The sequence below is a fragment of the Rhopilema esculentum genome, chromosome 11 (assembly GCF_057945365.1).
Source record: "Rhopilema esculentum isolate cy_ngs chromosome 11, ASM5794536v1, whole genome shotgun sequence".
In the NCBI taxonomy this organism is placed as follows: Eukaryota; Metazoa; Cnidaria; class Scyphozoa; order Rhizostomeae; family Rhizostomatidae; genus Rhopilema; species Rhopilema esculentum.
In genome coordinates this window covers 10,061,760-10,089,418 of record NC_142825.1, presented here as the reverse complement: position 1 = coordinate 10,089,418, position 27,659 = coordinate 10,061,760, and the positions used below count along the sequence as shown (strand labels likewise).

Genomic DNA, 27,659 nt, shown 5'->3' with positions numbered 1-27,659 from the left:
AGTTCACAAGTAATACTTTAGTATGATATGACACCACTCTTGCATGCTATTTGCGTAAAAAGATTTTCATAAAAGCAGCTGCAAAGTGCAGATGCACGGATTTTCGACTTCATGGCTTAGACTAAAAATGGCAACAGAAAATGAAACCGGAAATAACTGTTTTCTTTAATCATCATTTATTTATCATTTATCATTTATTTATATTTCCATGTTAGATATTTGCATACATAAGTGGATAGTCCACAAATTATTGTCAAAAGGACATTATAAATAGTATAAGTACAAAATTAAAGTTTAGAAATACATTTTATAACGTCTTTTTATCATTCAGTTGTGGATTCCGTCTTCCTATTCTCTAAATTACATAATGTTATTCTCCAATACTGAATCATTGATGACTTGTCAACGTTAAGAAAGCATATGCTTAAATTATTCTGTGAGCAACTATAGTCGATCTTCAGTACTAAACAGTGCTTGTGTAATGAAATGCCTAAGGGCCTCAGCCTGAGTACATAAAGCTACAAATTAGTTCCCTGATTAACTACCTTGCATTGTAAAGCTCTGGGGTGAAGTTGACTGTCGTAACAAGAGAATAGGGAAAGATAAAAGACAATTACTGAAGACAATGGTAAAGAAAGTAAATAACCTTCTAATCAAAATTTGTCACCATCATTATCTATCGTGGGGGATACATTCTTTTTGCTGGTAGAGGATATGGGTGTCCATAATAACAGCATACAATTATAGATGAGGTAGAGTATTTCTTATGTTGGTTACCTTCTCAAATTATTCAGTACTGATCATTCATATGACTGCTAGTTGCTCACAAAAATAGTCAAAAGTTAAAATATGGTCACAAGATATTTGACAGGGAAAAAAAACAACAATGTCGTTGCTTGAGCTCGACATCAGAAAGTATATATGTAGGGGCTGCCGCGGAGTTATGATAGTCTTTAAATGAGGTAATTCCCAATTGAATCTTGAAAAGACATTCAATTCAGAAGACTCTTAAGATACAATGTTGACGATGTAGGCATGAGAATGAAATTAACAAAGTCCTTGGGGTCAGATTTCTAGTTTAGTTACGTTACCAGGTATACCAAACAATGTCTATGATAGGAGAGCAAAATATAAAAACTTTTGTAAAAGCCGGCCATTATTGGTTTCTTCCTAAGGGTGAAAAATTCAAATAGGAATCAAGGTCCTTTGATATGACCGCCTAACACGTATTATGGCCGAAATCACTCTAGTTTCTCTGAACTTGTTTTGCCTTTTAAGTCATTGAAATGCTAGTCCTAAGATTATTGACTGCTTAATGCTATATAAAAAGAACTTAAACAAGAGCAGGGAATTATTTTCCATTTTCTATTTTTTATTTTCCATCTAGGGCCAGATTCTACTCCTTCTTGTTTGGCAACAACGACAGGCATGGCAAGCACAACGTATTTGAGATCCTAGACAACCAAATATAGTTGCAAGTTTAACTCATCGGATGTTCTATCACGAGGCATCATTCATCTTGCAATCTGTTTAGGATTTTGACTTTTGGAGGTCGGCAGTAGCGTGCACCAGCCATGTCTCTGCAGCAAGGAGCCCTTCCAGGACAGTCGAGTTCACTTTTGCAAGCAATGTTTGGAAAATAGTATGGGTCTCTTAGAGGACAATGTCGAGTAACTAGAACAAAGAAAAATGTGAATGAGTTTCAAAAAATTCCCATTGCTATTGCTACGTAAATACATCGATTTATGATATATTTCTAAGTATCAAATATTGCTCTTTCTATCAGTGACTTTATTGAATATATTGTCTTGAAAGGTAATGTCTTGAACATATAGGACGTTTACTCCAACAGTAAGAAGCAACTTTTCAATTGCAAAAACCTTTTCATAGAGTCATAAAGATACAAAAAAAGCCCAGAACGGCAATGTTCCAAAAATTAGGTTAAGTGTTAATCTGTACGAACCTTTTTGGACGCACATCTTGGGTCCATATTCGCATTTTGTTGGACAGCATGACAGTCCTGTACCACAGTCTGAGTCCTCTTTGCAAGCATACGATAACAGTAATTTGATACATCGTAATTTCTCAGGGTTGGGACAATCTCCTATAATGTAATTGGCTAATTTTTAAGGAGAAAACGTATGAATGCCGAGGCCTAGGCATTAGAAAAAGTGACAATGCGTGCCTTGGGACTGAGGATACTGGTATGAAATAGATGCACTTATCCCTAAATACACCCAAGTAAATTGACATCCAATGACAAAAAGATATCCGAAGCTTAAATATAAATACGAAGGCGGCAAATAGGCAGAAAATGACACTCACAAAAAAAATGCAAATCCAGCTTTTGCACTTTTTGAACGAGAACAAGTATGTTAAAGGCTCTTGCGCAACCGGCATGCTTAGCGGCAGTTGTCTTGAGCGTTCATGCGGTACGATAATAGGCCCGTTCTTTGAATTATAGTCGCAAAGCGTGCCGGTTGCGCCTTTAAAACCTTTGGACTTGATCAAACTGTATTTATGGGACTTTGTTTTGAAACTTGCTGAGCAATTTTCATGTCGCTTATTTGATTAATTCTGAAAACTTCCTTAAAAATACAAAAGTGACAATATTTGTTCACAGTTTCACCTTAGAAAACGGAAGAAGGTTGCTTAAGCTGCGTTAACTTTATAATCGCAATAAAAAACTGACCAGTCAAAAGTGACGGATTTCCTTAAAATGGATTGAAGTAAAAATTGTTGATAATTTGCAAATAAAAGTTAGTTCTTGATGATAACCGTGAAAGCATTGGTTACTACAAGGTAAAGAAGGAAGCAGGAATCATATATTTAAAAAGAATATCTTACCCATCCTGCCATCAAGATTATGCACGATTTTCATTTGTTTCTCTTGAGAAATTTTCTTGCTTCCTTTCTTGTGCTCTGCTTTGGCCACTACGGTCTTCTTCACAAACCGAACACTTGCAGTTGGCTGCCTTTGTAATGTCAACCGATTGCTGACAGTGCTAGATGGTAAAGTCTTTTTGGCATTGTCATGCTTTGTGGACGCTTTTTGAGACAGAGAAATGGATTGCTTTGGACTTACGTTTAAAGGCATTTCGGGTGCAACCATAAAGTTTGTGCCTTGGTCAGCTAGAATGGAGAAAATTGAACACTTAGACAGGCATTTGATGGCAACAAAGAGGAGGGCGAGTGCTAATTTAAACAAAATAACATGTTCCCAGTTGAAGCAGTCACAGTTTTAGTTGAAAAAATAACACTTTGTGACTCAAAGAACGGGTAAAAGAGCGAAGCAGTTATGGAGAGAATAGACACTGCGTCCCTACAAAGTTTATAGCACGGATTCCAAAATACTAATGAAATTTTTTCCCGTTGCTTCGCATTGTTTATTTTCACAAAAAAACTCATTGCACTATTTATTCATTCTTCAATTTTCATTTCATTTCTTTTAGAATGCTCGTGTCTTTTGATGTTTATAAACAAATTGGCAAAACTCTCGCTTTTTGCAATGTCATTTGTTTGACACAAACATTTTCAGTGTGAAAAAGTTCCATCATCGAAGATAACACGGAATTAAATTATAATCCTACTTCATAGAACAGAAGAAGAACATGCTTCTGAACCTAATATACATCCAAATCATTCAAAAGATTCATTACCAGGTTTCCAAGTCTGAAATTTCAGCTATAAGAGCATTTACCAAAATGGTTGAAATTTGCACAGAAAATAAACATAAAAACAGGCAACCCTAGAAAATGAATTTTTTCATGTGTCATTTTGCTTTGGTCCACAGTATGAAACATATCTGGTGCCAAATGTATCAAACATAGATGATGGATTGTTTTCTCTAGCAACATGGCAGTTACCATGTCATTTGAATTCACTACTTTCGAATAAATCTTACGTCACTCATCCATCAATAATTACCTGGCTCTGGGATCCACAGTGGGCCATTATCTGAAATGAGCGAAGATAGAAAACTTTAAATCTGATTATCGTTATAAACGATCAAAAAAAGGAATAACAAAACGTTTTGGCGTTGCAAGCGGATAAAATGGGATTGTGTTAGACATACTTGTCAGTGGAATGTGCATCTTTCTTGAAAATACGACACCAGAAGGAGCTGGAGTAGCAAAATAAGATCGAATGAATAACAGATGGTTTACAAAAAAGGAGTTCATTATGATTTCTTGAAAACATTTACAAGCATTAATGTAAATAAATAATTTCTTGAAAGTGTATGTTCAATTGAAATGAAACTCGACTATAAATGTCGATAATATACACAACACATTGATGAAAAACCAAATAAAAAAATAAACTAGACAAAATGACTAAATCCGGAAATAGAAATTGAAATGTATGCCGCACCTTTCCTATCAAGCACCAGCTCTTTGTTTACTACAAAAAAGCATATTGTAAGAATACTAACACGCACAAGCACAGGAATATAAAAAGCACGATGATAAAAAGTCTGGTAATGTGGAATGTACTCGTCAGAGGACGTTTTTGACACTAGCTATTGTGGAGTGAGAAATGAATGGAGGTTGCCAATGAGGAATCCTTGAGAACACGCACATCTTGTGTCATCTCAGTGCTATAAACAAAGTACTCTTTCCTGAGTAATAGTGGAAAAATGTGAACTATCCCTAGACTGGAAGGTGTTTACCCTCCATACCTTCCTTGGTGGCATCACTCGCACAGGATGAAGTTAGTATTTGGTTAGGGCTATAAAAATCAAAAGAAAAGGAACTAATAAATCTTAAATGCTTCCATATAAATACAGTAGAAGTTGTCTAGCTTTACGTAGCAAGCGTTTCAAGGTGAAAATTTCTTGAAGGCTTTTGCAAAAGAGGTCCCATGTCAAAGCGTGACACATTGAAAGTCATACCTTAGGACATACCAAAGTGTAACCGAGTGAAAACGTCTCAGGCCAAGCGTAGCAGAAAATAAGTTCAAAGCACAAATGAAACTGAATCTAAGTTCAGGATAATGGGGATATTGACTTCAAAGCGTAAAATAGGAAAGTAAGGCGGTAAAAATATTTCACTTCAAGGAAACAAATTCTAAACAGTAAAGGTTATTGGCCTTGAAATATTACGAGTGACTCACTTCCATCAGAGGTTGAATCTGCCTTGATGAAAGTGACTCCTGCCGGCTTGGGTAGTTGGACGCTGACATGCGGAATTTGATCTACAGACAGACAGACGAGAAGAAGTCACAACAAAATGCAGCAGCCTTAACTACATTAAGTAATTAAAATTGCATAGCATTTATACGCAAATATCATGACTCGGCAGCGTTCACGTGAAAAGGACAAGCTATGTCATTCTTGCCCTCAATATGCAATAGAGTTGCTTGCTGGCTGCATAAAATGTGAAATTTTTGCTGTGGTAAAGTACATCATATATTCAAACTATATATAGTTACAGTTAGTAAAGCAAATGTTTACTGAGGGTCACAGCAAAGATGGCAGCTTCAACTGGCATTTTCTAAAAAAAATGAATTAACGAATCAGCTGCTGATATGCATCTGAAATAAGTGTAAAGAGTACAGTGGCGATGAAAACAAGAACATTTGGAACTGACCTCGCGTAACTTGTTGCTTGCTCTTTGCGGACTTTTCTTTCGGTTCTTTCACCTCATTGCCTTTATCTGCATCAGCGCCAATATCTTTAAAAAAATCGGTTCTCTTAATGAATATGTGACTTGAGATGATATTAAGGGATAGCGATAAGAGTATTTACACATGCCATCGCCTAATTTGGCCAGCGGATTTTGTATTGCTCGAAAAAGCCTCGACCTAGCTACGAATAAAAAAGAACACCATCGGGCCAATAATTGGGTGTTTTCTTAGGTTACTTTCCATCTGTATCTGACCATAAATGCTTGCCTCCTTATGGGTCATTACCAAACGCTTCATACTCTGGATGCACTCGTCAGAGGAGTTTCGGATAAAATGCACTTTGGTATAATATGTTTCCACATTTTTGTACCATTTTGTAGTTTTGCAGTGCCAGATGTTTTTTTTGAGACTTTATTTCTGGTTATCATTTATCACACATAAACGCGCAAATAAGAAATAAAAGTTTAATTTACACATTACTTACTACTTAAGAAATCTACGAAAAAACGATATCTTACAAAATACCTCAAATAAACTTTAATGAGGCACATATGGGTGTATCTGCGTCTTCCTCAGTGGCATTCAGTTGATTAAAGAATTGAATGAAAAATACTGGGAGCAATTTTTTTCTTTGAGAAGTAAATCAAAACATTCTGTCGAGCATCACAATGAAAAAAGTAAGCATGCTTTAACTTTTCCTCATTCCATCCATTTTCTTATGTTAAGAAAATTAGCTACATTAGTCAATTTACTGGGCCTCATTAGAAAGAAGAAAACAAAGTTGAAAAAAAATTGAGCAATCGTACTTTGTCCATTGCCAGCTGTATATGTTGCGATAAAACCTGACTTAGTGGGCCCTGGATGGCTTGTTGAAAAAAATCTGATGAACAGTTTGTTGCCTTTCGCAGTATAGGGCGGTAGTGTCTTCTTGCCGCAGTATTTCTTAGATTCTTCACCGCCACGAATGAAGACGTAATCGTTGCTGCAGCTGAAACAATAGCGCTTTAATTATGCATAAATATGCATCAATTGTAAATATATGCAAATTAATACAATGCAAGTATTTGCATTTATCTATGGTAACCTGGGTACATACGTGGCCCTTGTAATGATTACAACGTACTTAAGACCTCGGATCGGTAATTTTATTAAAGGAAGCATAAAGTCATATAATCAAATACATTGCAAAAGTACATTTGATGTCATAAACCGTTCATTATTTTTTATAGTCATGAAGTTGTGAAGAGGCAAACAATAGTCTGAGATAGATCGAAATTTAAATGAAATATATGAACATTTGTAAATAATCTATTTAAAAAGATATAATAAGCAAATGCTAATGAAAGGAAAGAATAAACTACTCACTCAGCACTGCCTACATCGAAAGCTTCAAAATTCAGCCTGATGGGGCTATCTTCTGTTACAATTGTAATGTTACAATCTTCATTACTCGGATAGAACTCTGGGTAATTTGGAGACGATATCATCCCGGCTGGTGACGTCAACACAGAATCACAGAGATCTGCCAAAGGGGTTGATAATGTGTAATAAACCTACTTTACTTGAAGTAAAAATGTCTGATAGTTGGATGATAGCTTGGTTTTCTATACGTAAAATAAATGTTTTCTTGCTTGAAATTATATTAAATATATATCCATGCAATGAACATACTAGTCACATCTGAATGGCAATGGCAATCGATAAGGTTACTAACAATTTTGCTAAGGCTAGAAATGCTAAGAAAAATCGATTGTTGTATCAACTGGAATTTATGGTGAAAGTTAAATTTCCAAGAAAACTTTTTGCGAAGCTAGGATGCTTAAAGGAGATATGTTGAAAAAGGGAGAATCTGTTGTTATACATTTGCTTGTATCAACAGGAATATATGATGATATATGATGAAAGGAATATATGATACAGTAATATATGATGAAGTCAAATTTCCAAAAAGCTATATGCGGAGCTAGGATGCTCAAAACAGAATATGGGCGTAACTTTGTGGGTTCGACCGTTTACTTTCTTACTTTGGTTAAGTATACGAATTGGCTTTCGTCTCTGTTGCTTATATTTGGAAACCACAATGCCCAAGGCCGTATAATCAAGCCAGCAAATAGATAATCATGCCAACTTTGGCAGCCAAGCAAAAATGACAAAATATCATTTTAGAATAACTATTGACCTTTAATTACCAGTCACCTAAAAAAAGGAATGACAGAGACAAGACATATTTTTGTCTTGTCGATAGTCATGCAACATTTGATTTACCAAAATCTGGTGCAACTGATAAATTTTTAATAAAAACGTCTCCGGATATTAACGAGACAAACTCAGCATATTTTTTACTAACAGAAAAAATATCATCCCTTATATTGTGTCATAAATACGACCTTATGGTTCACAGTCGTGATCATAATTCAAATTTTGCACGTTTTTATCGCACTCGTACGGTAAGTTCTATGGCTTTCTTTCTGTAAAAGTGAAAGAAGGCAGGATTCAGCATGGAATTAATTTTCAACCTGCAATCTAACCATGAAGATACAGTTTCAGTGGACATCTTTATGTCCCGTGTTGGATACCAATTTTCCCAGTGGGAAAGGAACTATGGAACTTTGGAATACCTTCAGTATCCAGAATTCCAAGGATTTTGCAGTGATTTCAGTACAATTGCTAGTTTGATCCTTTTTTAGCAAATTTTTCATATCAAATGTTTGTAAAAACTTGCAACACTGTGTGATGAATTTCTGAATAAATTTCGTAAGAAGGTAAGCTGCTCTTGAGAACAATCAATCAGTAACCGAAGAAGAACAGCTCATTTTCTCCTTTTGGTATGTGAAATGGGATAAATCTGGCCTTAAAATGCAAAAATATAACATAAAAAGTTTGATATTCACTTCAATGAGCTCTAATTGACCTTTAAGTAAAGTAGAAAAACTGTCGAGGGTCCATTCAGGTTTACCAGAGACTCTTTTAAACTTTTAGATTATTTTTAAGGTTATCAATCATTTGTAAAAGCCATCACATTGAATGTAAAAATATTGCACCTGGATACCTCAGTTTACTTATAGGGATCTAAAACTGGGGGCTATTCACCACAGGGGACATCAAGTTATGCTTAATATTTGTTTCAGGTTACTAAACAAAAACCATTAGCAAATAAGGGTAAGATGGTCCTCAGAATGTTTTACCATTGTCAATCATAAGACTGAAGGTGGTGTTCTCTTCTCATTTGAACCATTTATTTTTGGGCTGTCGGTGCGCCAATCTCAAAGACGGCCATAAATAAAACCCCAACCGTTTTTGAGGGGGTTGAGAAGAAGAACAATGGCCTTCTAAATCTAACTTTGAATTGTCGTGCAACGTGTGAGAATGAAACTGTGCTAAGACAAAGTTTATATGCCCAAGGCCAATGCACACTTGCACGCTTGTTGCTTTAGCCGTAAAGAAAACACATTGTAAAGCTTACTCGAGCACTGCTACAATAAACACAAACTCAACAATTGTGCAATCTGTGCCCAAAAAACAAAAGCCCAAGGGGCACCTAAAAGGCGTACCCTGTCACATATTAAACATGATTAAATTTCATTTAATCAAGCTTAACAGAAATTACTAAACTAATGCGCCATAAAAAGCCAGAAAGAGTCAAAATGAAAAAAAACATACCTATTTGTTGGCTGTTGAAGGAGATTGCATTGTATGAGGCTGAAAAGCCCTGGTCGTTCTTAGAATCATCCGAGAAAAACTTAACACAAAGGCGATTGGTGGTGGATTCAAACTTAGAAGGAATATCATTGCCACAGAACTTGCTTTCTCCAAGTCTTGAGACACAGTCACCATCCATAACTTTAACAAAGTCAGTTTTACATTCCTTGCTACCAGGAGAAGCTATTTTGAGGCTAGAGTAAGGAAAAAACATTTTGAGGCTCACTGTTTCTTTCTAAATGAAAAAATAACAGAAGTCAACTACACAAAAGTGGAAATGCGATGGTTGTAGCAAACAGATAAAACAAACTAAATTAAAAGTTCATTAATCTTTATCACTTCTTAGTCTATCGATTTGTAATTTCCATAAACTGATCTTCGTCAACAATCCTGAGCAAAGCTTTAGAACTTGTGATGCACTCTACGTCAAAGGCCTTTTAGACAGTCTTGACAACACGAACAGCCATTTACCAATTAGGATTCTAAGCGTGATATATAATTTGAAGCCATAACATGAGACCAGTTCCAAACGACACCCTACCCAGAAAACAGCTCTACTGAAAGGTTTTTCGCTTTCACGAGGAACTCCTTGGTATAGAAAAAGCTTAAAATGTTGTATTGATTGCAGAAATTCTCGTCCATTATCAGTAGGGCTGCGAAAAAATGGTTCGAAGGGTCATAGAGCAAGCACAGCCTTTGAGACTGTACCCTCGAACAGGCAAAAATTTGATTGAAGACTTTTACGTATCTACAGCTTTAGCGACAGGGCCCGCGCCACGAATTTGGAAGTGGGAGGGGGGGGGGCAAGACTAGAAAAAGTAGGGGGCCAAGGCTTCTTACCCCCTTTTACTGCAGCTCTTAAACTACTTTTTTTGCAAAAAGTGCGGGGGCCATGGCCACCCCGGCCCCTCTGTGGCGCGGATCCTGAGCGACATGTAGCTAGAGGGCGCTTGGCTCTTTTTTAAATCCAGATTCTTTCCTCAGTACTGCAAGTGGTCGTCATAGCAACAGGTCATAATTGTTACAGATCATAGAAATCACCTGTCGAATCGAAGTTCAATTTTCTTATCTTCTGGTACTTGAATAATGTAGACACATTCCATATTGTTTGGATAGTTGCCGGGAAACAAAGGCGAACTGAATCTACCTGTAGTGTTAGTAAATATTCCACCGCAATTACCTGGGATAGAAATCAAAAAGCAAAACTTTTATGCAGAGAAACAAAAATTCTACAAAACAAAGCAATCCTTGCATTCTGGGAATCAGTGAGTCTTACTGTGAATAGCATAGGAGAAATGATGAAAACTGCAAACAAAAACAACAATATGAAAATTAGTATTTTCAAACAGTCATACATGGCTTGGATATACGGGGGTTCACATGAGAAAATGAAGCACACTTATTTTGCTTTTATAAGAACACTATAATCATTTTCCAGCCTCCATATTATTAAGAAAGTCTCGCTTTGAACCTGAATAAATGCCTAAAGTATTTTTATTTTTCAAACCTAATATGGTTTCAGGGGAGCATCGCCCGCCCTTGAATAGAAACTAGGCTTAAAAAACGAGATGTCAGTCATGCGAGTCTCTGTCAGGAACATCACAAAACGTAAAAAGCTGGAAAATGGGATACAAATATGCAGATTCAGACTGAGCAATATTCTTTGAATTTTCTGTAAGAGTGCATTGCACGTAAATCAGGACTCGATAAATGAAGGTTCATAAAGTAATCTGAAATTAGGCCGAAGGGGCTAGAGCCCGCAAGTACATTAAAGGGCTTGTGTTTAGTACAACCAAACTGGAAAAAACGGCTAAAAAGGCTGAGAAATTTATTAGGCCGAGATGATAATAAAACAGACAAGTAGGATTTCTTCTGGAATTCTTACCGGTGCCTGGACAAGGATTGTGGACATTGCATTTCTGTTCTGTTGGTGGCTTTGTGTCTTTAGAGCATTCTGTGTCCTTCACGGTCGCCGATGTACCATCTTGCTGGGATTTCTGACACAACACCTGGCGAACCTGCACGCCTGGGTCACACACTGTAGAGCACTATAAAAGAAGACAGGACTGCAAAAACATTGAACACTAGTACGTGCGAGCCTTTAATACGCTTAAAGGTTACAATTTCAAAGACATTGCATGCTCGTTGCCAGAAAGAGTTTTGTACCTTGATCAATCTAAATTTACACTCAGACACAGAGTACTCAATGAAACGGAGATACAGCATTAATGTAGGAAACAAGGAACACGGCAATGCATCGAGAACAAACAACAACGAACACAGGTAACTTTAGGGTAGCTAATTTTTTGCCCCGGCATACGGGGCTTCATCACAGCCAAAGTCCACGGACTAATAGGTGCATAAATTTAAATAGACTATAGTGGCGACGAATATAGCATGAATACTGTCCAGAAAAGCAGCTTAGGAGGGTAGCAGCTGAGATGAAGGTGCCATAGTTGCCAATAAGATTTGCTACTTTGTCCGAATTCGTAAGAAAACTTTATCGTTAGTCCCTTAGAAGACTAACTCAAAAGCCAACCCTGGAACAACTGCTCTTTTTGTAAAGTAAAAGCCCTTCAAAAGAAACCTTGGCTACGTGCATACATTGACTTGGGACGTGAACTGTACTGATTTACTATAGGTAAACTATAAAGGACACAACTGTCAATAAACTTGATACGTGTCTTGTAGCAGTTAAAGGACCTTAGAAGTCAGGTTGAGAAAAATGGACTTAACACCGCTGATTTCAGTAACATTTATACCACCAGGAAAAGCCGCTAGAAACCAAATGATTTCATAAAACAAACAGAATACTGTTACCTCGCCAAAAGGCTGTGCTATCCATTCAGGTGGACAGGCTTCTCGGTTGCAGATTTCTTGGTTAGGAGGCTTCGCTCCAGAACAGAGGCTCTCGTCTACTTCATACTCGATCCCTTGCTGTCCAAACTGAACACAACGCACGTGTCTCTTTTTGATACCTCCGTTGCACGTGCGACTGCAGTCACCCCAGTAAGACGTCTGCCATCTATATTGAGTGAGACGAAGCAATATAGAAATATGAATTTATGTGCTGTTTGACTGAATCTCAGTTAGAAGAGAATTTGGGCTTTTCATCTAAACGATAGAAATTGTGGATAAATATTCGATGGTCATATGATATGATGGGTTATATAGTAAAATATAAGCTTTAGTGTGTCGAAGAGGGCAGTTATATGAAAAAAAGTCTCATGTGATTAACAGGCAGCGGTAAATCTACATGTAAACCCTATATTAAGAAAATCAAAACTTTTAAACGAGCTTCAGCTTTCCTAAAATTAAAGAAAAAAATCCAATCCTTTTTTGTGTCACTTCATCAGGACCAATAATCAGAAGTTGATTTCAGTATTTGTTGTAACTGATTTCAGGATGGGATAACTGTATTTCAAAACATAGCGTGAAAGTCAATTTTTTTCTTTCTAAAAAACTTATGAAGTCCAAATCAAGCTCGAGTCTTGCATTAATCCTGAATACTTCTTAATTTCAACGATATCAAGCCTTAATATTCTTAAAGAAAATATTCTTAAAAAGTGTGCATTTGGTTTAATGCTTTATTGAAATACAATACATCAAAATGAGCAAACACCAGCAATTTCTTTGAGACTCCATCATGGATACTCTTAACTTGACCATAAACGTTTTATGGTGATTGTATTTTATATCATGTCATGTCTTTTTGATGGTTACTTCTGATGTATGGAACCACAAAGCAAACTTGGAATAATTTGATTATTTCCTCAAGCTGATATCGAGTAATCTCTGCAATCAAAATTAGTTCTGTAGAATCTGCTTGCAAAAAATGACAGGTAAACTATGGTTTATTTAAAAAATGGGGTAATCACTGAATCTTGGGACATTTGCTGTCACGGACTGAGAAGATGACACATTGAATTTTCAAAGACATCCCACAAACATAATTTGCTTTCAAAATTGTTGGGTAACTTCTTGAGATGCAACAAAACTGAATGAAACGTACGTTGCAGGGCAAAGTTCTCTTTTGCATGAATAAACCTGGGTGTTTGGTTTTAATCTTGGGTCACATCGATTGTCAGGAACTGGCGATCCGTCATCCTGTCGTCGACAATGGGCAACAACGGTCTCAACTCCTGCAACAACAATTTGCGTTGTTAGGACATCTGATGCATGCATGACGTAGGGTTACAAAAATATCCACTGTTGTTTATCGCTAAGAAATACACCATTTTTTATGAAATGTCTAAATGAGGAAAATGACAAAACATATCCTGCAGTTACGACTGCCTTTCTACTAAAATTAGTGACTTTCCGTAAAGGATTGCTTCTATTGTATAATTCAAATAAGACTTGAACATTTCATGACTCACAACAAACTTTACGTACTGAGCGACATATTTTTTAAGATACTTAAAAAGACTCATGACTAGCAATACAAATATCATTTCTTTCAGTTTCAAAAGTCGACATTTTCTACAGACAGAAATAAGTTATTAAGGTAAGCGTTGGTCATACCTCCGCCACAGGAGACACTACAGCCAGACTTGACTTTTGCCCAAATGAACTCTAACATCATTGTATCATTTGGATTGTGAGGTATGCCAGACCGACGCGCGGCAAGATTCAACTCTGCTTTGCCGTATAACGACCCCATATCGAAACCCAGCTCCTTCAGCGATCTAAGTGCATCAGCGATACCTTCACTGTCTGGGGTGTCACTCCTCAGATCAGCTGTACCACAGGATTTCCCATCACCGTTGCATACACCACAGCGATCAAACTTTGCCTCTGAGCCGATGATACCATCACAGCCCACTGTCTATAGATCAAACTCAGGTAGGATAATGCCTAACGCAACATAACGCCTAACGCAACATAACGCCTAACGCAACATAACGCCTAACGCAACATAACGGCAATCTAATGTCCCCATAAAAATAATGCCTAATGATCGTGTTGTTTGCCAAGGGACTACAGAACATCTGAAATATTGATTATTATCTGCCTATAAGGCTCGATATATAAATTATTTTTGGCTTTAGATTATGCAAATTGACTTAGCTATCAAAAACATAATAACCTAGAACAATATAATGAAATAAATTTGACAAAATAAGGCATAATATAATATAAAATAGTATAATATAAGATAATGTTATATGTAATAAGATAATGTAATATGAAATAAGATAATGTAACATAAGATAATAAAATAAATATAACAAAATAATACAGTATAAGATAATATAATAAATACAACAAAATATGATACAATATAAATAATATAATATAATTCAATTTAATTTAGCATAATTTCTTTCTCACCACACATTCACCGTTAATGCATTTATCTCCTAGAGAGCTGTCGTCCATTTGGTCACAATTAGTCCCATCTTCGACATTGCCGAAATCATAACCATGCTGCGTGTTTTTGATGAAGCAACCCAGTTTACAAGGCGCTATTAAAACAAAACTATCAATTTAAGTATTTTAAATAAAATTTTTCCTTCAGTTTCAAAAAATTATAAAACTTGAATCTTAGATTATGAAAAATATTAAAATCTTAAAAATTGGCTACAATAATTATTGTTAGAGATCTCACATATAGAGAAAAGGTGGAAAGGATACTTGAAATTTAAGAGCTATCAGTTTCAAAACAGAAGATTCTTTAAAATGAGAGTGCACAGGTAATTTTCAATAGATTTAACCAACTTCCTTAAAATTCATTTTCTCTATAATCGTATAATCGATCTAAGCCGTCGAATACCTGCCTCTTGAAGAGAAAAATTATATCGATAAGCTCTAGCAAATTCTAACAAGAAACTAAGAACACTAAATAACACCAAACTTACGTATTCTGGATGGCTTGAACTCCCATTCGAAGTACTTTTCACCAAACAACCTTGTGTTCAATCGCTCACATTGACGGGTTCTATAGTTTCTTGATTTGTCAGAACAAGGCTGAAATAAGAGAAGCTTTTCAATATGCAATATTTTACCAAAGTGGACGCTTTTTCAAAGATTTGTTCATTCTGTTGATTTCAGTACTTGCTGTTTCAAACAAAACATTGTACAAAACGAGAATATTACATGACAGCAATTCTGACAGCAGCCGCAAAGGTTTTTGCATTAACGGTTAAATATTGTTCCTTGTGTACCGACTTTCTGGAAAGAAAGAAAATGCTCTCTTAACGAAAGCTTTTTCAATCTAACGAAAAATCTCAGAGGAACAAATCAATCGACATGCAAAATGCTAGCCTTTTTAGACCCTCCTTCGCTGTCTTGATCTTGTAACTGAATCTAGGCTTATTATTGTTCTATAAAGAATTGCAGCATTTATTCCAAAAAAAAGGACACGTTAAAGACCATTGGCCAGTCCAAAAAAATTTATGTGAAAATACCTTAGTGTTACATAGCTGGTACGAACGTGGCTCTCCTTCACAGTGTTTACCACCAAAACGAGGTCTATAGATAACATTCAGGATCGTTATTGAGAGAATTTCAGGTACAAATTTGCGAAGGAAATTATGGTCAAAAACAAATATCAGGATAAGACCAAGTTGTATTAAAGGCAAGGCATAATTGATAAAACCTGAAGATATTTCTATAATATGAATTATAGAGGATTATAAATTTCTCCTAACGTGATATTATGCCTATAACAATAAATTATTAAAGAATGATAATTTACAGAAAACACGCGTATGGAAAATTAATTTTTGTAAAATGAACTATCGCTTGTATTTAAAAACTCTATTTCTGCTTTAATTAGCGCCTCTCCAATGAGTGCTCTTCTTTCAGAGGCCCAAAACTAAATGAGTGCCCACTGCGCTCACTAGAGGGAATACGATAGGTTTGTTTCAAATAAGAAAAAAATTCTTTGCCACCTCTTGTCACACCTTTGTCACAAAGAAACCTTAAAATACTAAATAAGAATACTGAAAGCAATTAATGAATTCAAGATGCGCGCCATACTTGGGACGATTACAGATTCTCTGCTTGTACTGGACTCCTCCTCCGCATGTACGAGAACAGGTACTGTAATCTGTCGACCATTGCGACCAGCCACCGTCGATTGCGATAGGTTTTTCAACTGAAATGCACCTTCCTCGCATGCACCACTATGAATTAAGAACAAAACTATCTATATCTTCATGCTACAATCATTGATTAGTTAAAAGATTAAGCGTATAAATCATGAGCTGCGGTCATTCCAAGAGGGAGGACCAGGACACTGCTCGATAAGCATAGCTCTTAATTGTCCTAAAACCTACTTTGGGTAGCAAGGCATTAAAAAAATGCAATTGGTGGTTAAAAATACCTTTGCCACACCACATGAAGTTGCATCAGCAGCGGGATAGTTCGTTGACAAGCAGTTGCCATCTTTTTTCAACGGATCTGTGCACCAAAGCCTTAAACAAATTTGCTCGGCCTAAGGAAATAAAAAAGCACATTGGTTAAATAGTCTTCAATGTCACGATGATTTCCTTGCATTTGATTGCCTCGACTTTGTTTCTAAATTGATTAAAAATCAATACATCACAAATTTTAATACATTAAGCTATGAAACTGGCTAATATCAAGGATTCATATTCACAAATAAAAAGACATCAGCAGAAACATCATAGAGCCAAGGGTTTATTATCATATCAACAAGCATAAGTTTTAATAAATGAAAAATCCGATTTAAGAGCAGGAAAAAATATAGAGGGCATTTGAATTAAAATATCTTGCAATGAATAACTGTCAATGTGATGAAATATAATATTCATGCTTATAAAGTAACATACCTTTTGTTTACAGAATTTCGAGCCAGTTCCAAAGATCATTTCACATTGTTTATCTGCATCGTAAAGAATGCCAGCTTTCGACCCTACTTTCTCATAATCGACTCTTTTTAACTTCCCAGGCAAATCCAGCAAACAGCTCGATTCCCTTTTGCTGCAAAACGATTTAAAGTTTATTCCAACATTCCGCAAAAAGAGAAAACCATTGAGTTCTTAGAGGAAAGGCAACAGAAGTTTTTAAAGCATGGATTTTTTAGAAGTGCAACTTCGCAGAAAAACATGCATATGCAGATTTAATCTTCAGAGAGCACACGCTTGGACCTTTAAAAACCTTCGTTGACAAGTTTAAAATAAAAAGTCAGTTTAGGAGAAATTACACAGCTTGTCGTAACAGCAGTTTTTCGTTACACTAAATCTATCGAAGAAAATTACCAAAAATAATTCAAATTGATTACAATTTGAATAGGAATGGAGCTTTATCAAAGGGGTTTTATACAAGTGAATTGTTTCCGATAGCTCAGTGTCTTCATCTTCCGTTCTTGGTAACACTGAATTTATGAAACTAACAAATGATAAAAAGGTTCTATTGCATACAAAAAGAAAAACATCTAGGTAAGATTCGGTTTGATGATAAACCATTTTTCATAGGCACCAAAATATATAAATGATTAACCTGAGGAACTGGCGTAAATAGTTTCTACTGCATCTTGACCATGTGAATCCACTTTCCTTGCCCACTGATTTAGTGCTCATTATGTAAGTGGCATCGGGGCAGATAAACGAACTCTCTTGCCCGTCATGATTCATCCCTAAACTGTAATGAAAGTTAAAACAAAATAAAATGGTGGAAATACATGCCGGGAACAGTACATTGGAACTGAAGGGCTCTTAAGTGTTCTGTAGCTGCTTAAGTACGGATAGCTGCTTGTTGCTAAGGAACAGTTGCCTGGTGAACACTGATGAGTACCAACATAAAACCGTCCTCTTTTACACCAAATAGCGTGTACAACACTGCCTATACAGCATCGAGCATTTTATGACAGCCCAGTAAACTGTAATTTTCATGAATACGGATATACATGAAGAACAAGACTTCTTGCAGACCTGTCACATTGTAGTGACTCTGCCTAGGCCTGTTTACGTTAATTTTTCCTTCCCATTCATTCCATCACATTCTCACATCGCAGCAATGGCATCCTCTACGTCACTCTCATATCGCACATTCACTAATCCCTACTTTTAACTAGATTGTTGCCTTAAAAACGTTTTCGTCACACCCTTCTCAGCCCACCCACTTTAAGACTGGTGCGTAGTGCCTGCCTTGACTTGCATTCCGATCATCTGATTTTCTCACATCATTCGTGTTAATTTTAGATATCCATTTCTTTGTTTAAGTATGTCAATTTATAAGCAATTTTAGTTCAGTTAGAATCAAGACACGCAATAGGCACATCATCTACTCTCTGGCTCCGTGTTTTCTGCACGTTAAATAGGACTTGCTGGGTTTAAAAACAACACGTAAGTCGATGGATTGTTTATTTAGTGCCTACATCGATCGTTGTTTCGATGTACACTAAAATATCGAAATTAGCAATATCAAAAAGCTTGCATCAAGGGGTGGATACCTGTGGCCAAGCTCATGAGTCATCGTAAATGCCAAGGAAAGTCCATTGTCTTCATTAACCGAAGCGGAGTATGGCCAAGTACACATGCCCCCAACTTCAGTCAAACCTAAGAAGAAATACACAGTATTTAAATAGTTCGCTTCATAAAAAAAGAATGATACTTTGCTTTTATTCTCTGTCCATCAAGTACGCTAAAAATAATCATTTCATGGCTGGGTACGAGCAACATAATAGTTTGATGAAATCTTTATATTAGCAAGCAATAGATTTGATCAGTGACAAGGGCAGTTTTTGATTAGCTCATTCCAAAGAATGCATCAATCAAACTTCAGAAATGTCGTATTTGTAGAAAAATAAATAAATTACGTTGTCAAGGTTGAGTTGTAAAGGCGCAAAGTTTAAATAACATTTCCCGTATTCCATCCATATCGCGAAAAGGAAATCCACCTAAATTGACGTTTACGGTCATTCCGTTGTACAAAAATCTCATGCAAGTATAAAGTTTGGAGGTAATAGTGTCAAAAAAATCAGTGTACAATCTTTTATGGCAATTACTGGATCATTTAAAAAACAGCATACCTAACATGTCACATTCTTGGTTTTTGTCGGCACAAATATTGTACCTAGAGGAAGAAAATAAGGTGCCTAAATGACTCTCTGATGATAAAAAAACAAGATCAATCTTTATTCTATTAATATCGTATTAAAATTGGTGATTGTTTGCTGAAGAAACGTAAGTTGGAAGCCTTCAAAAGTAACGCAACCTAGCGAGTAACATTATCACAGAAAAAGTAGAAGGCTTTGCCTCTTCGCCTTTTTGCAATACATGGATCACAAATTTCTGTATTAGGTTTTTCTATATACATTTAAATAAGTATAAAATTGCCAAGTGACCATTAGATTTAAGGCTACACAAAGACTGCTTTAAAGAGTAACCGATTAATAAGGAGTAAAAGATTGCTTTAAAAAGCATCCTGTATGTAAATAAGTTTAACAGCTATTGAAATTTTTAACAGATAGGGTTTGAAAAAGTTATGGACAGAGGCGAGTGTAAACTTGATGAGGATTGTACAGTCGTTTCCAGGCTTTCAATATATTTTAATCAACAATAAACTGAAATGGGAGGATACTGCTGTCATCACACGAAGGTCTTCTAACAGTTTTGGACTTCGTCGAAGGCTTTGGTTTGCAGGCTACAAAGAATTATCTACCAACAATTGGATGTCTTTCTTCTGTGTTTTATTAAGAAAAGTGGCCATTGTGATTGAAGTTAACATACCTTGTCAACAAGAAAGCATAGTCAAAATGATCGTCGGAATTGTCGTCAGGGTCACTATGTGAGCTGGCCCAAGTGCCAAAACTGTTGAGCGTGTTCTGGGCGTGGTGGTTTATGGTTAATCCGGCCTAACGGAGATTAATCAAAGTATTACAATTAAAGCAATGGATTTAGTGAACTAAACATCGGTGAAATTAAAAATTGTATTGCGTAATATGTATTGCAACGAGTTGTTTTAAGAAGACATGAATAAAACAGAGCATAAACACATCAATGCAGGGACAATTTAAAAAATTGCCTTGACAAAATACTGACAGCAAATATCAGTTTCTTTATATCTTCCCAGGAGCAGTTGATATATCGTTTAAGATCGGTTATTTAAAGCCTTAGACATGGGATTTAGATTCCTATTAGGCATACTGTCATAATGAATAATTCATACTGGTGGTGGATTCGTAACAAGAGTGAGCTAATTTCAATATGCGGGCATATTTACGATTTTGTGGAGGCATTTATATCAAAAATATTACTTTATTTTGATATTAGGTAACTGTTAGCTAAACAAATACGTTTGCATTTGCAACCGTACATTATCTTCGTGTTGTGAAGGTGATTATCACTTGATAAAAAATAAAAAAAATAATTGTGAGGAATACTAGTCACATATGGAGACTGTAATGATTTCCCTGAAAAAATTCAATTTGGTGAAATTCATCTCAGTAACAAACAAACAAACAACAACATATTTCTTACCGGGTCAATAGTCAACAGCTGTAGTTTCACGATTATCAAATTGATTAAGTTTGACCCGATCGAAGCATCGCGAAGGAGGCTTGATACCTGCATCAAAAATACATATGTCAAACCACATCCCACAATTTTGATGATAATTAATTCGAGTGCTCAATGAATACGGTAACGTTAACAAGCGATAAAACGAGGGCACTAGATAAGCGACTAATTTAGTGAAAAACGAAACATCACTTTTTAGCAACTTGCTTTCAGCCTCGTTACATATAAGACAATAACTGAAAATAATCATTATAGGCTTGGTATAGGCAACATTTTGTGTTTGATGAATCAAATTAAAAATAACAGTAGTTTTGACCGGTGGTGCAGGCATCAGTCAAACTGCATATATTTTATGGAAAACTAAAAATATATTGTGATGAAACTGACGTTGATACATCCAGTCCCGTAAAAAGGAATACATATATTTTCAAGGAATATGTCTTCTTATACTCTTTGGTTTTAAAAAGATTTGTATAAGTCTTTAGAAACCGAGATTGCGTTATCAACAGACTTTCAAAGAGGACAAATGTCTTGAAACAGCTTTAGGGTACGATAGATATGGGCGAAATATCATTGAATTTTACACATTTGGAGCACAGAATTTAAAAAATGTCAGAAGCTATATGTATTATTTGTGATAAACTGAATAAAGCAAAATTCCTTCACCATGCATTTTTCTAGACCTAAAATTACGTTCAGGAGGCTAGATATTAAAAATGATTGGCTTCAAGAGTACTGAAGGTTGAATTCTTATTCTAGAAAAAAGAGGCACCTCAGAAGCTAATGATATCAAAGAGAAATTTCGCGGTATTGGATTGCAACCGTTCAAGACACAATAAGACCTGCCTTGCCTGTAAAAGTATTTTGGATAGAACAGGGTATCTTACCATATTCAGCACAGCCATGGTGAACTGCGTGGCTGCATCTTCTCCGTGGTAGTTGCACATCTTCTGATCAACAACAACAAGAGCCTCGATAAATCTTTCGTTATTGTCAATGGAAACGGCCTCTGCATTGTCATCAGCCTCTCTTCTAAATCGAATATTGGGGTCAGCTGAAATGTGATTTCAAATCAATTGAAAAATTGCGCGTGGAGTACCACTAAAACACTTGTGTTAAGAGAAAAACAAACTTTTCAAGAAACTAACTAAACGAGCCTTTTTTACAATCGAATTTCTTTCGTTCAGTTGCTGGAAGTAAACTATATGCGACATTTATACTCTCGGGATAGTCGGATAAAAAGTGATTTAGTGTGAAATGCTTTTGCTTTCCCGAGCTGCTTTCAAATTTTGCGGTACAAAAGAATCTCAAAACATTAAAATTTTTACTTTGCTAATTTCAAATAATCGACCGACACCGAATTTTGTTTGTCTTCCATCGTTTCTTCCAATTGAAGAGACGGAGCGAAATAGAACTGATAAGGAAGCACTCTGCCATATTTGGTATACATAAAGACACTCTGCTTAATCAACAGGAGTGCTAACGATGCAAATAAAAATATTACATGTCTTTGCTTCTCTTATCTCGAGTTTGCATTAAATAAAAAAACGTCGCTTCTTCTCATCCTTTGCATGTTTTCCACTTTCATCGATTACCATAGCTTTAGAATTGAATATATGTTCGCCCTTCTCCAAACGACCCATTTACTGTAACACTTTTCTCAGAGACAGGTGCATATTCAAAGTAGAAATGTTGTCCCTACGTTACACTTTCACAGATTGACCAACCATCCCGTTTTAATAAAGAAAAATATTTCTTTACAGGCCAGAAGTTCATTGCAATAATTGGTACGCTCTACCAAAATTTTTTGGAATCAACTTTCCAAAAAGACAAGTAATCGAAACAACATTTCTTACTGTGTTACAATTGATGTCAGATTAGAATTACATTAGAATGATTGCACAGAATTTTGTTTTGCTTTCTGGGAGTAACATGCAACATTAAAGTACCTGATAATTGATGCTGATAATGATAATAGTCTACCTTTAGTTCCACATGACTTTGTATTACTGCTTTCGGCAAACTTATCCATAACATTGTCAAATAAACCTTGGCCTTGAGGAGCACTTCGTCTAAATCTATGTTTAACCGACCTTCTAAATACTATGTGTGGGTTTTCTACTTCTTGGTCAAATTCCAGGCCACTGATTAATGGAACAGGATGGATGAAATAGTCATGTTCATCAGATGTGAACAACCCAGTCTGAAAGTGAAGAAAAAGAAATTGGTCATCTTACTGGACAACAGAAGAGGAAAGTGTAAGGATTACAATCATGTAAGATGACATCCTGGGATTCTTCACCATGATTGAACCTAATATAAGTCCTCGTATAATCCGCACCTGCAAATAAGCCCTCCCCTCGAAAAACGCCCCTATTTGGAGACATTCTTTGCAAAATAAGTCTTCAGGGGCTTATTCCAGGACTTACAGTAACTAAATATTTATATAGAAAACAATCTCTGTTTGATACATTAAAACAGAAATCACAATGTGATGAAATTATGTGTAAGATAATATCATAGTTTGCTGTGAAACCTCACCAAGCCTCCGCATGCACTAACTGCTGCCGAGCCACTTTCTCCATTGACTTTCCCCGTGAAGTGACAGTGCTCAAAGGACTTTTTAGATACTTCAGTGCCATTTCTCCTAAGTATTTCAATCTTGAAGTTTGGTGCAAAGAGGTCTTTGTTAGGGGAAAGTGAGAGATTGAAGGTTCTTCCAAATGCATTGAGTCCAAGGCCAAATGACTTTTGTTCACTTTCCCCTTCGGCTGCTCTTCTTTTTCTTGCAAATGTACTTTTACTACTGTACAATCCATTGCTAATAAAACTTGGGGATGTGACTGTATAGCGTGGAACTGCAACCGATGTTGAGATAATAAAGATACATATATTTGAATATGCTGAATAAAAGATTAATGATATCAACAAATTATCAGATGATAGATAAAAACGCTTGCTTAATCACTCAATTGTCTATTTTAGTAGAGTTTTTATATCAAAAATTAAGGCTGTCTTTAGTTGGACATCTTTACTTAATCTACCAAAACGTTGCATATTGATTTAAAAATATTTTGACTTTAGGTGGAAGATAACAAAGCTTTCTAAAATTATTGCTATATCAAACATGAGATTTGAATAAAGAGTCAACTAGCAAAAGCGTGATTTTGCAATCTGCAGTTTAAAATGATTGCTTGTAGGTATTGCGATCTGCAGGCCTTGCCAGTGCACCTAAAAATAGCCATTTATCTGGTGCCTGAAAATGTAAACTGGTATTGCCATAAAGCAAAATATTGTTTGAAATTTATTTTGATAAAACTTGACAATCTTCTCAAATGACCAAAATGCATTGGATTGTCAGATTCATATAAGAGTTTACACCACTAATATTTTCCATGCAACAAAAATACAAACATCTAAAACAATTTGAGATTTAAATCATTAAAAACGCAACTATATTTGAAAGTGCATCATTTTGGTTTGAATGCAGAACTTTTTACTAGTTTTCATTAAGAAGAAAACACGAACTTTTACAAAAAGCGAAATGTGAAATAGAGCGCCTTGAGTTTCTTAGAAGCTAGGTTTATGAAGCACCTTCACTTTGCTTAGTGCAAGGCCTAAATCGGTAAAAGACTTATAGCTTATAGACTAACCTCTCAAAAACTTAATAAAGATCTCAATTAGTTGAAAACATTGTAAAAACATTCCTCACCTTCTGAATGCCTTTCAACACCAAAAATCTTACTCAATTCATTTCTTTTCATCAACAAATGAACATTGGCATACTACAAGACATAAATACTACATTGGCATACTACAAGAATAAAAAACCAAATTATGATTTGAAAGGAATAAACTAAGAAACACAGAACAGAAACAGGACTCCATGGGAAGGAAAGTTTGATAAACTGGCATTTTGAAAAACAATTATTGGCAATCTAGAATGGGTGTTTGATACCTCAGAATAAAGGATACTTAATAAAAGATCAAATTTATTTTCCTTTGAATATCTTTGATTCCATTTTTAAGACATGTATCTGGTCCATAAAGAACATAGTGTTTTTCGCTGTGCATAAGATGCACCTTGTTTGAGGGTGTGTCTTATACATAGTGACTGTCCCATCATTTTCTTTTGAAATCAAAGTGTCATTTTATAGACAAAATATTGTGAAATTTGGAGCACCTGTTCTCTTAATTTGAATAAGCATACTTTTACCAGAAATTTAATAAAAAACTTTGAAATTATCCAGCTTTGAAATTATCCAAATTCAAGAGGTGTACTCCATTTTCTTACATTCAAATACTCCATTTTCATTTTTCAAAATTTTAAGTCGACAATTGAAGCAACTTTCAATCAAACAAATATTTTGTGAGATGCTTCTGGTTTTCCTAGATGCTCATCATCATGAAGATTTGTAGCTTTTCTGACTTGTGATTTGTAGCATCCTATAACTTATGATTTTATGTAGTTTCTAAATAAATCTGCTGTTTAATTCATCCAAGGTTCCTCCTGAGACAGAATGCAAAGGTTTTCAAGATCTATTGAACTTAAATGAAAAATGAAGTGAGTACAAGATTTAAAGAAAACCTTGCAAAATTTTATAGTGATAATACCTTGGATCTCAGTGCACCACTGCATAGCCATGTATGCAAAAGAAATAAAACTCCAACAAAGGTACTTATGCAGCTGCAGCCAGTTGTGCGTCGGTTCATTTGTGGTCCTGTAAAACAATAACAAAGTCAGTAAATCTTAATCTTAAATCGAAATTTTTTATCTCTTTTGAATTCACTTCTATTTTCTACCTACCAATATTGTACAAAACCAATCAAATAGGTATTATGCACCTGAAGGAGAATTGGTTAGTGGCTAGCAAAGTAAATTTATGCTGAATCTACAAAGCAAATAATGTAGGCAGGGGCCTTACTGTAGATGCATTGGAATGCAACAATGAAGCTTAAGTTTCAGTTTCTTCACATTAAAATTCCAGTCATTAAACAGTCAATAAACAATATAAAATTAGGTAACAATGCAATTTAAAAAACAAATTACAAACAAAGTCACAGGGCAGATTCTGCGAGACAGAACAGCACAAGCCCCTGACAGCTGAAGCAAGAACCATGATGGCCTCCGACGAAGGGGGACCGGGTGGTCTATGCCCCCTCACTTTTTTGTAAAACAATAGTTTTTTTAAATATTTTGTTATGATATTAAAATCTCCCTTGGCCTCCCCACTATTTAACCTTATTAAAATCTCCCTGCATCAGAGCCCATGAGAACCCAATGCGACCAGCCATACCCATCATCCGGAATTCTAGCGCCAACCAAAGACAACCGATATCACTGTCCCAAAAAACGAGACCCCACTTATAATTTGACTAAGAAAACAAATTTTTGGAGAGCAAACGTAATCAATGGCTCAATCTTTGAAGTACACGGTTACGTATCACGACCCAAAAACACAATATGAGTGACTTTTTCAAAGTTTTAAAACAAAATTATATGAAATATAAAAGGCGGGAACGTTCCACATGATCGTCCGGGTGCAGGTGGTGCTTCAGAATTCACCAATTTCAACGAATAGTTACATGCAAATATTATCATTTGCCTGACTCTACTTGAAGCTGCAGAATACTTACCTCTTCATTCTAGTTTTCATATTGAAATAACAGTAAAGTTGTTAAACCAAGGCAAAAACAGTCGCCATATTGCAAATTTAGCATAGTTTCCAAAACGAGGCAACGATAAAATATTTTTTTGTGTAAATTGATAAATTGATAGATAGGTTGAATCTTGATCGAAAAGGAATATCGAAAAAAGAATAAATGATTTAAATCTTGACGGAAACAACTGTTTTACTTCTGCTTGATCTCCTGTATCTGACGATATTCGAACCTATAAAGACATTAGTATAAGTTGCGAGATCATGACGAAGTTTCTTAAGATCCTGATCAAAAATACTTTTTCAAAAATAGCTGTACCTACTCGGCTATACCAAGGACCGAGACATAGGGGAACCAGGGGCTTTGCCCCCTCAAGAAAAAACAATTCAGCAATTTGAGTGAAATATTTTATTCTTTACTAAAAACTGATGTTGTTACCTTTGTTTATCAGGGCTGCATTCAAATCTGATCTAAACTATAACGTTAATTAAACAAAGCAACCACAAAAATAGGAAGAAAAATTACAAAATATGAGCGGAGGAAACTTTCTCAAAACAGGCAACACTTGACTTAGATGGGTGAAGATTTACGCAATCACGCGTGCTGGTGCAAGGTGTGCAGAAAATAAACAAGAAATTGATTTTTGCTGCTTTCCAAATTTCCAGTTAAGTGCTATTTCTTCTTAACCTTCTTCAAATTCAATGTAGAGACTAAAAAACCGAAGTTAAAAATGAAAGTAGCAAAAAATACTATTGATTACAGAAACAGAAATATGATTGTAAGCAAGAAATTTTTGAAAGTGACAGAACTCCATTGAGGTGGCCGTGGTTTAAATTTCCAAATTCGCCTTCGCTATTATAACTAGACTAGAAACTACATCTTTCCGCAATATGCATTTTGTTCTTGCAACAGCACTACAGCGCAATGCAATCAAAAATGGATTCCATGATTTGTGTGGAAGTTTATACTCACAAATACTATATCTAGTGAAGATCAAAAGTTTCCACAATATCAAACGATTGCCAAATATGCTGCACTTACCTTTATTTTTTCTTGTTCTTGCTCATTTGATTTATCTCTGATAGTTCATCGCTTTCCATAAAGTGGCCTAGTCATGTAGCATTGCAGATGACAGAAGGATTTGTAAGTTCTTGTTCAAAGTTTTGCTTTGTCGTTGTTCTGTTC

At 35.6% G+C, this 27,659-nt stretch overlaps 1 protein-coding gene across 2 annotated transcripts; it reads right to left on the bottom strand.

The window, feature by feature from the left end:
* Positions 1 to 151: 151 nt before the first annotated feature.
* Positions 152 to 27,659, bottom strand: LOC135693385 (A disintegrin and metalloproteinase with thrombospondin motifs 6). 2 transcript variants are annotated; one of them, XM_065211847.2, is made up of 33 exons: positions 27,516 to 27,659; positions 25,428 to 25,534; positions 24,526 to 24,598; positions 23,355 to 23,671; positions 22,797 to 23,016; positions 21,701 to 21,867; positions 20,775 to 20,861; positions 20,025 to 20,149; positions 19,325 to 19,368; positions 18,746 to 18,851; positions 17,794 to 17,934; positions 17,124 to 17,274; positions 16,655 to 16,765; positions 16,309 to 16,454; positions 15,735 to 15,798; positions 15,186 to 15,294; positions 14,659 to 14,792; positions 13,849 to 14,152; positions 13,337 to 13,466; positions 12,145 to 12,349; positions 11,210 to 11,372; positions 10,366 to 10,504; positions 9,286 to 9,518; positions 6,991 to 7,147; positions 6,432 to 6,613; positions 5,589 to 5,672; positions 5,113 to 5,193; positions 4,372 to 4,401; positions 4,076 to 4,123; positions 3,928 to 3,957; positions 2,848 to 3,132; positions 1,964 to 2,104; positions 152 to 1,674 (listed from the first exon to the last, which is right to left on the bottom strand). In XM_065211847.2, exons 2-33 carry the CDS (start codon positions 25,524 to 25,526, stop codon positions 1,511 to 1,513), a joined length of 4,470 nt encoding a protein of 1,489 aa, XP_065067919.2. In that variant the 5' UTR covers positions 25,527 to 25,534; positions 27,516 to 27,659; the 3' UTR covers positions 152 to 1,510. The 2 variants fall into 2 exon arrangements, with proteins under 2 accessions (XP_065067919.2, XP_065067920.2); XM_065211848.2 differs by lacking the exon at positions 27,516 to 27,659 and adding an exon at positions 26,451 to 26,555.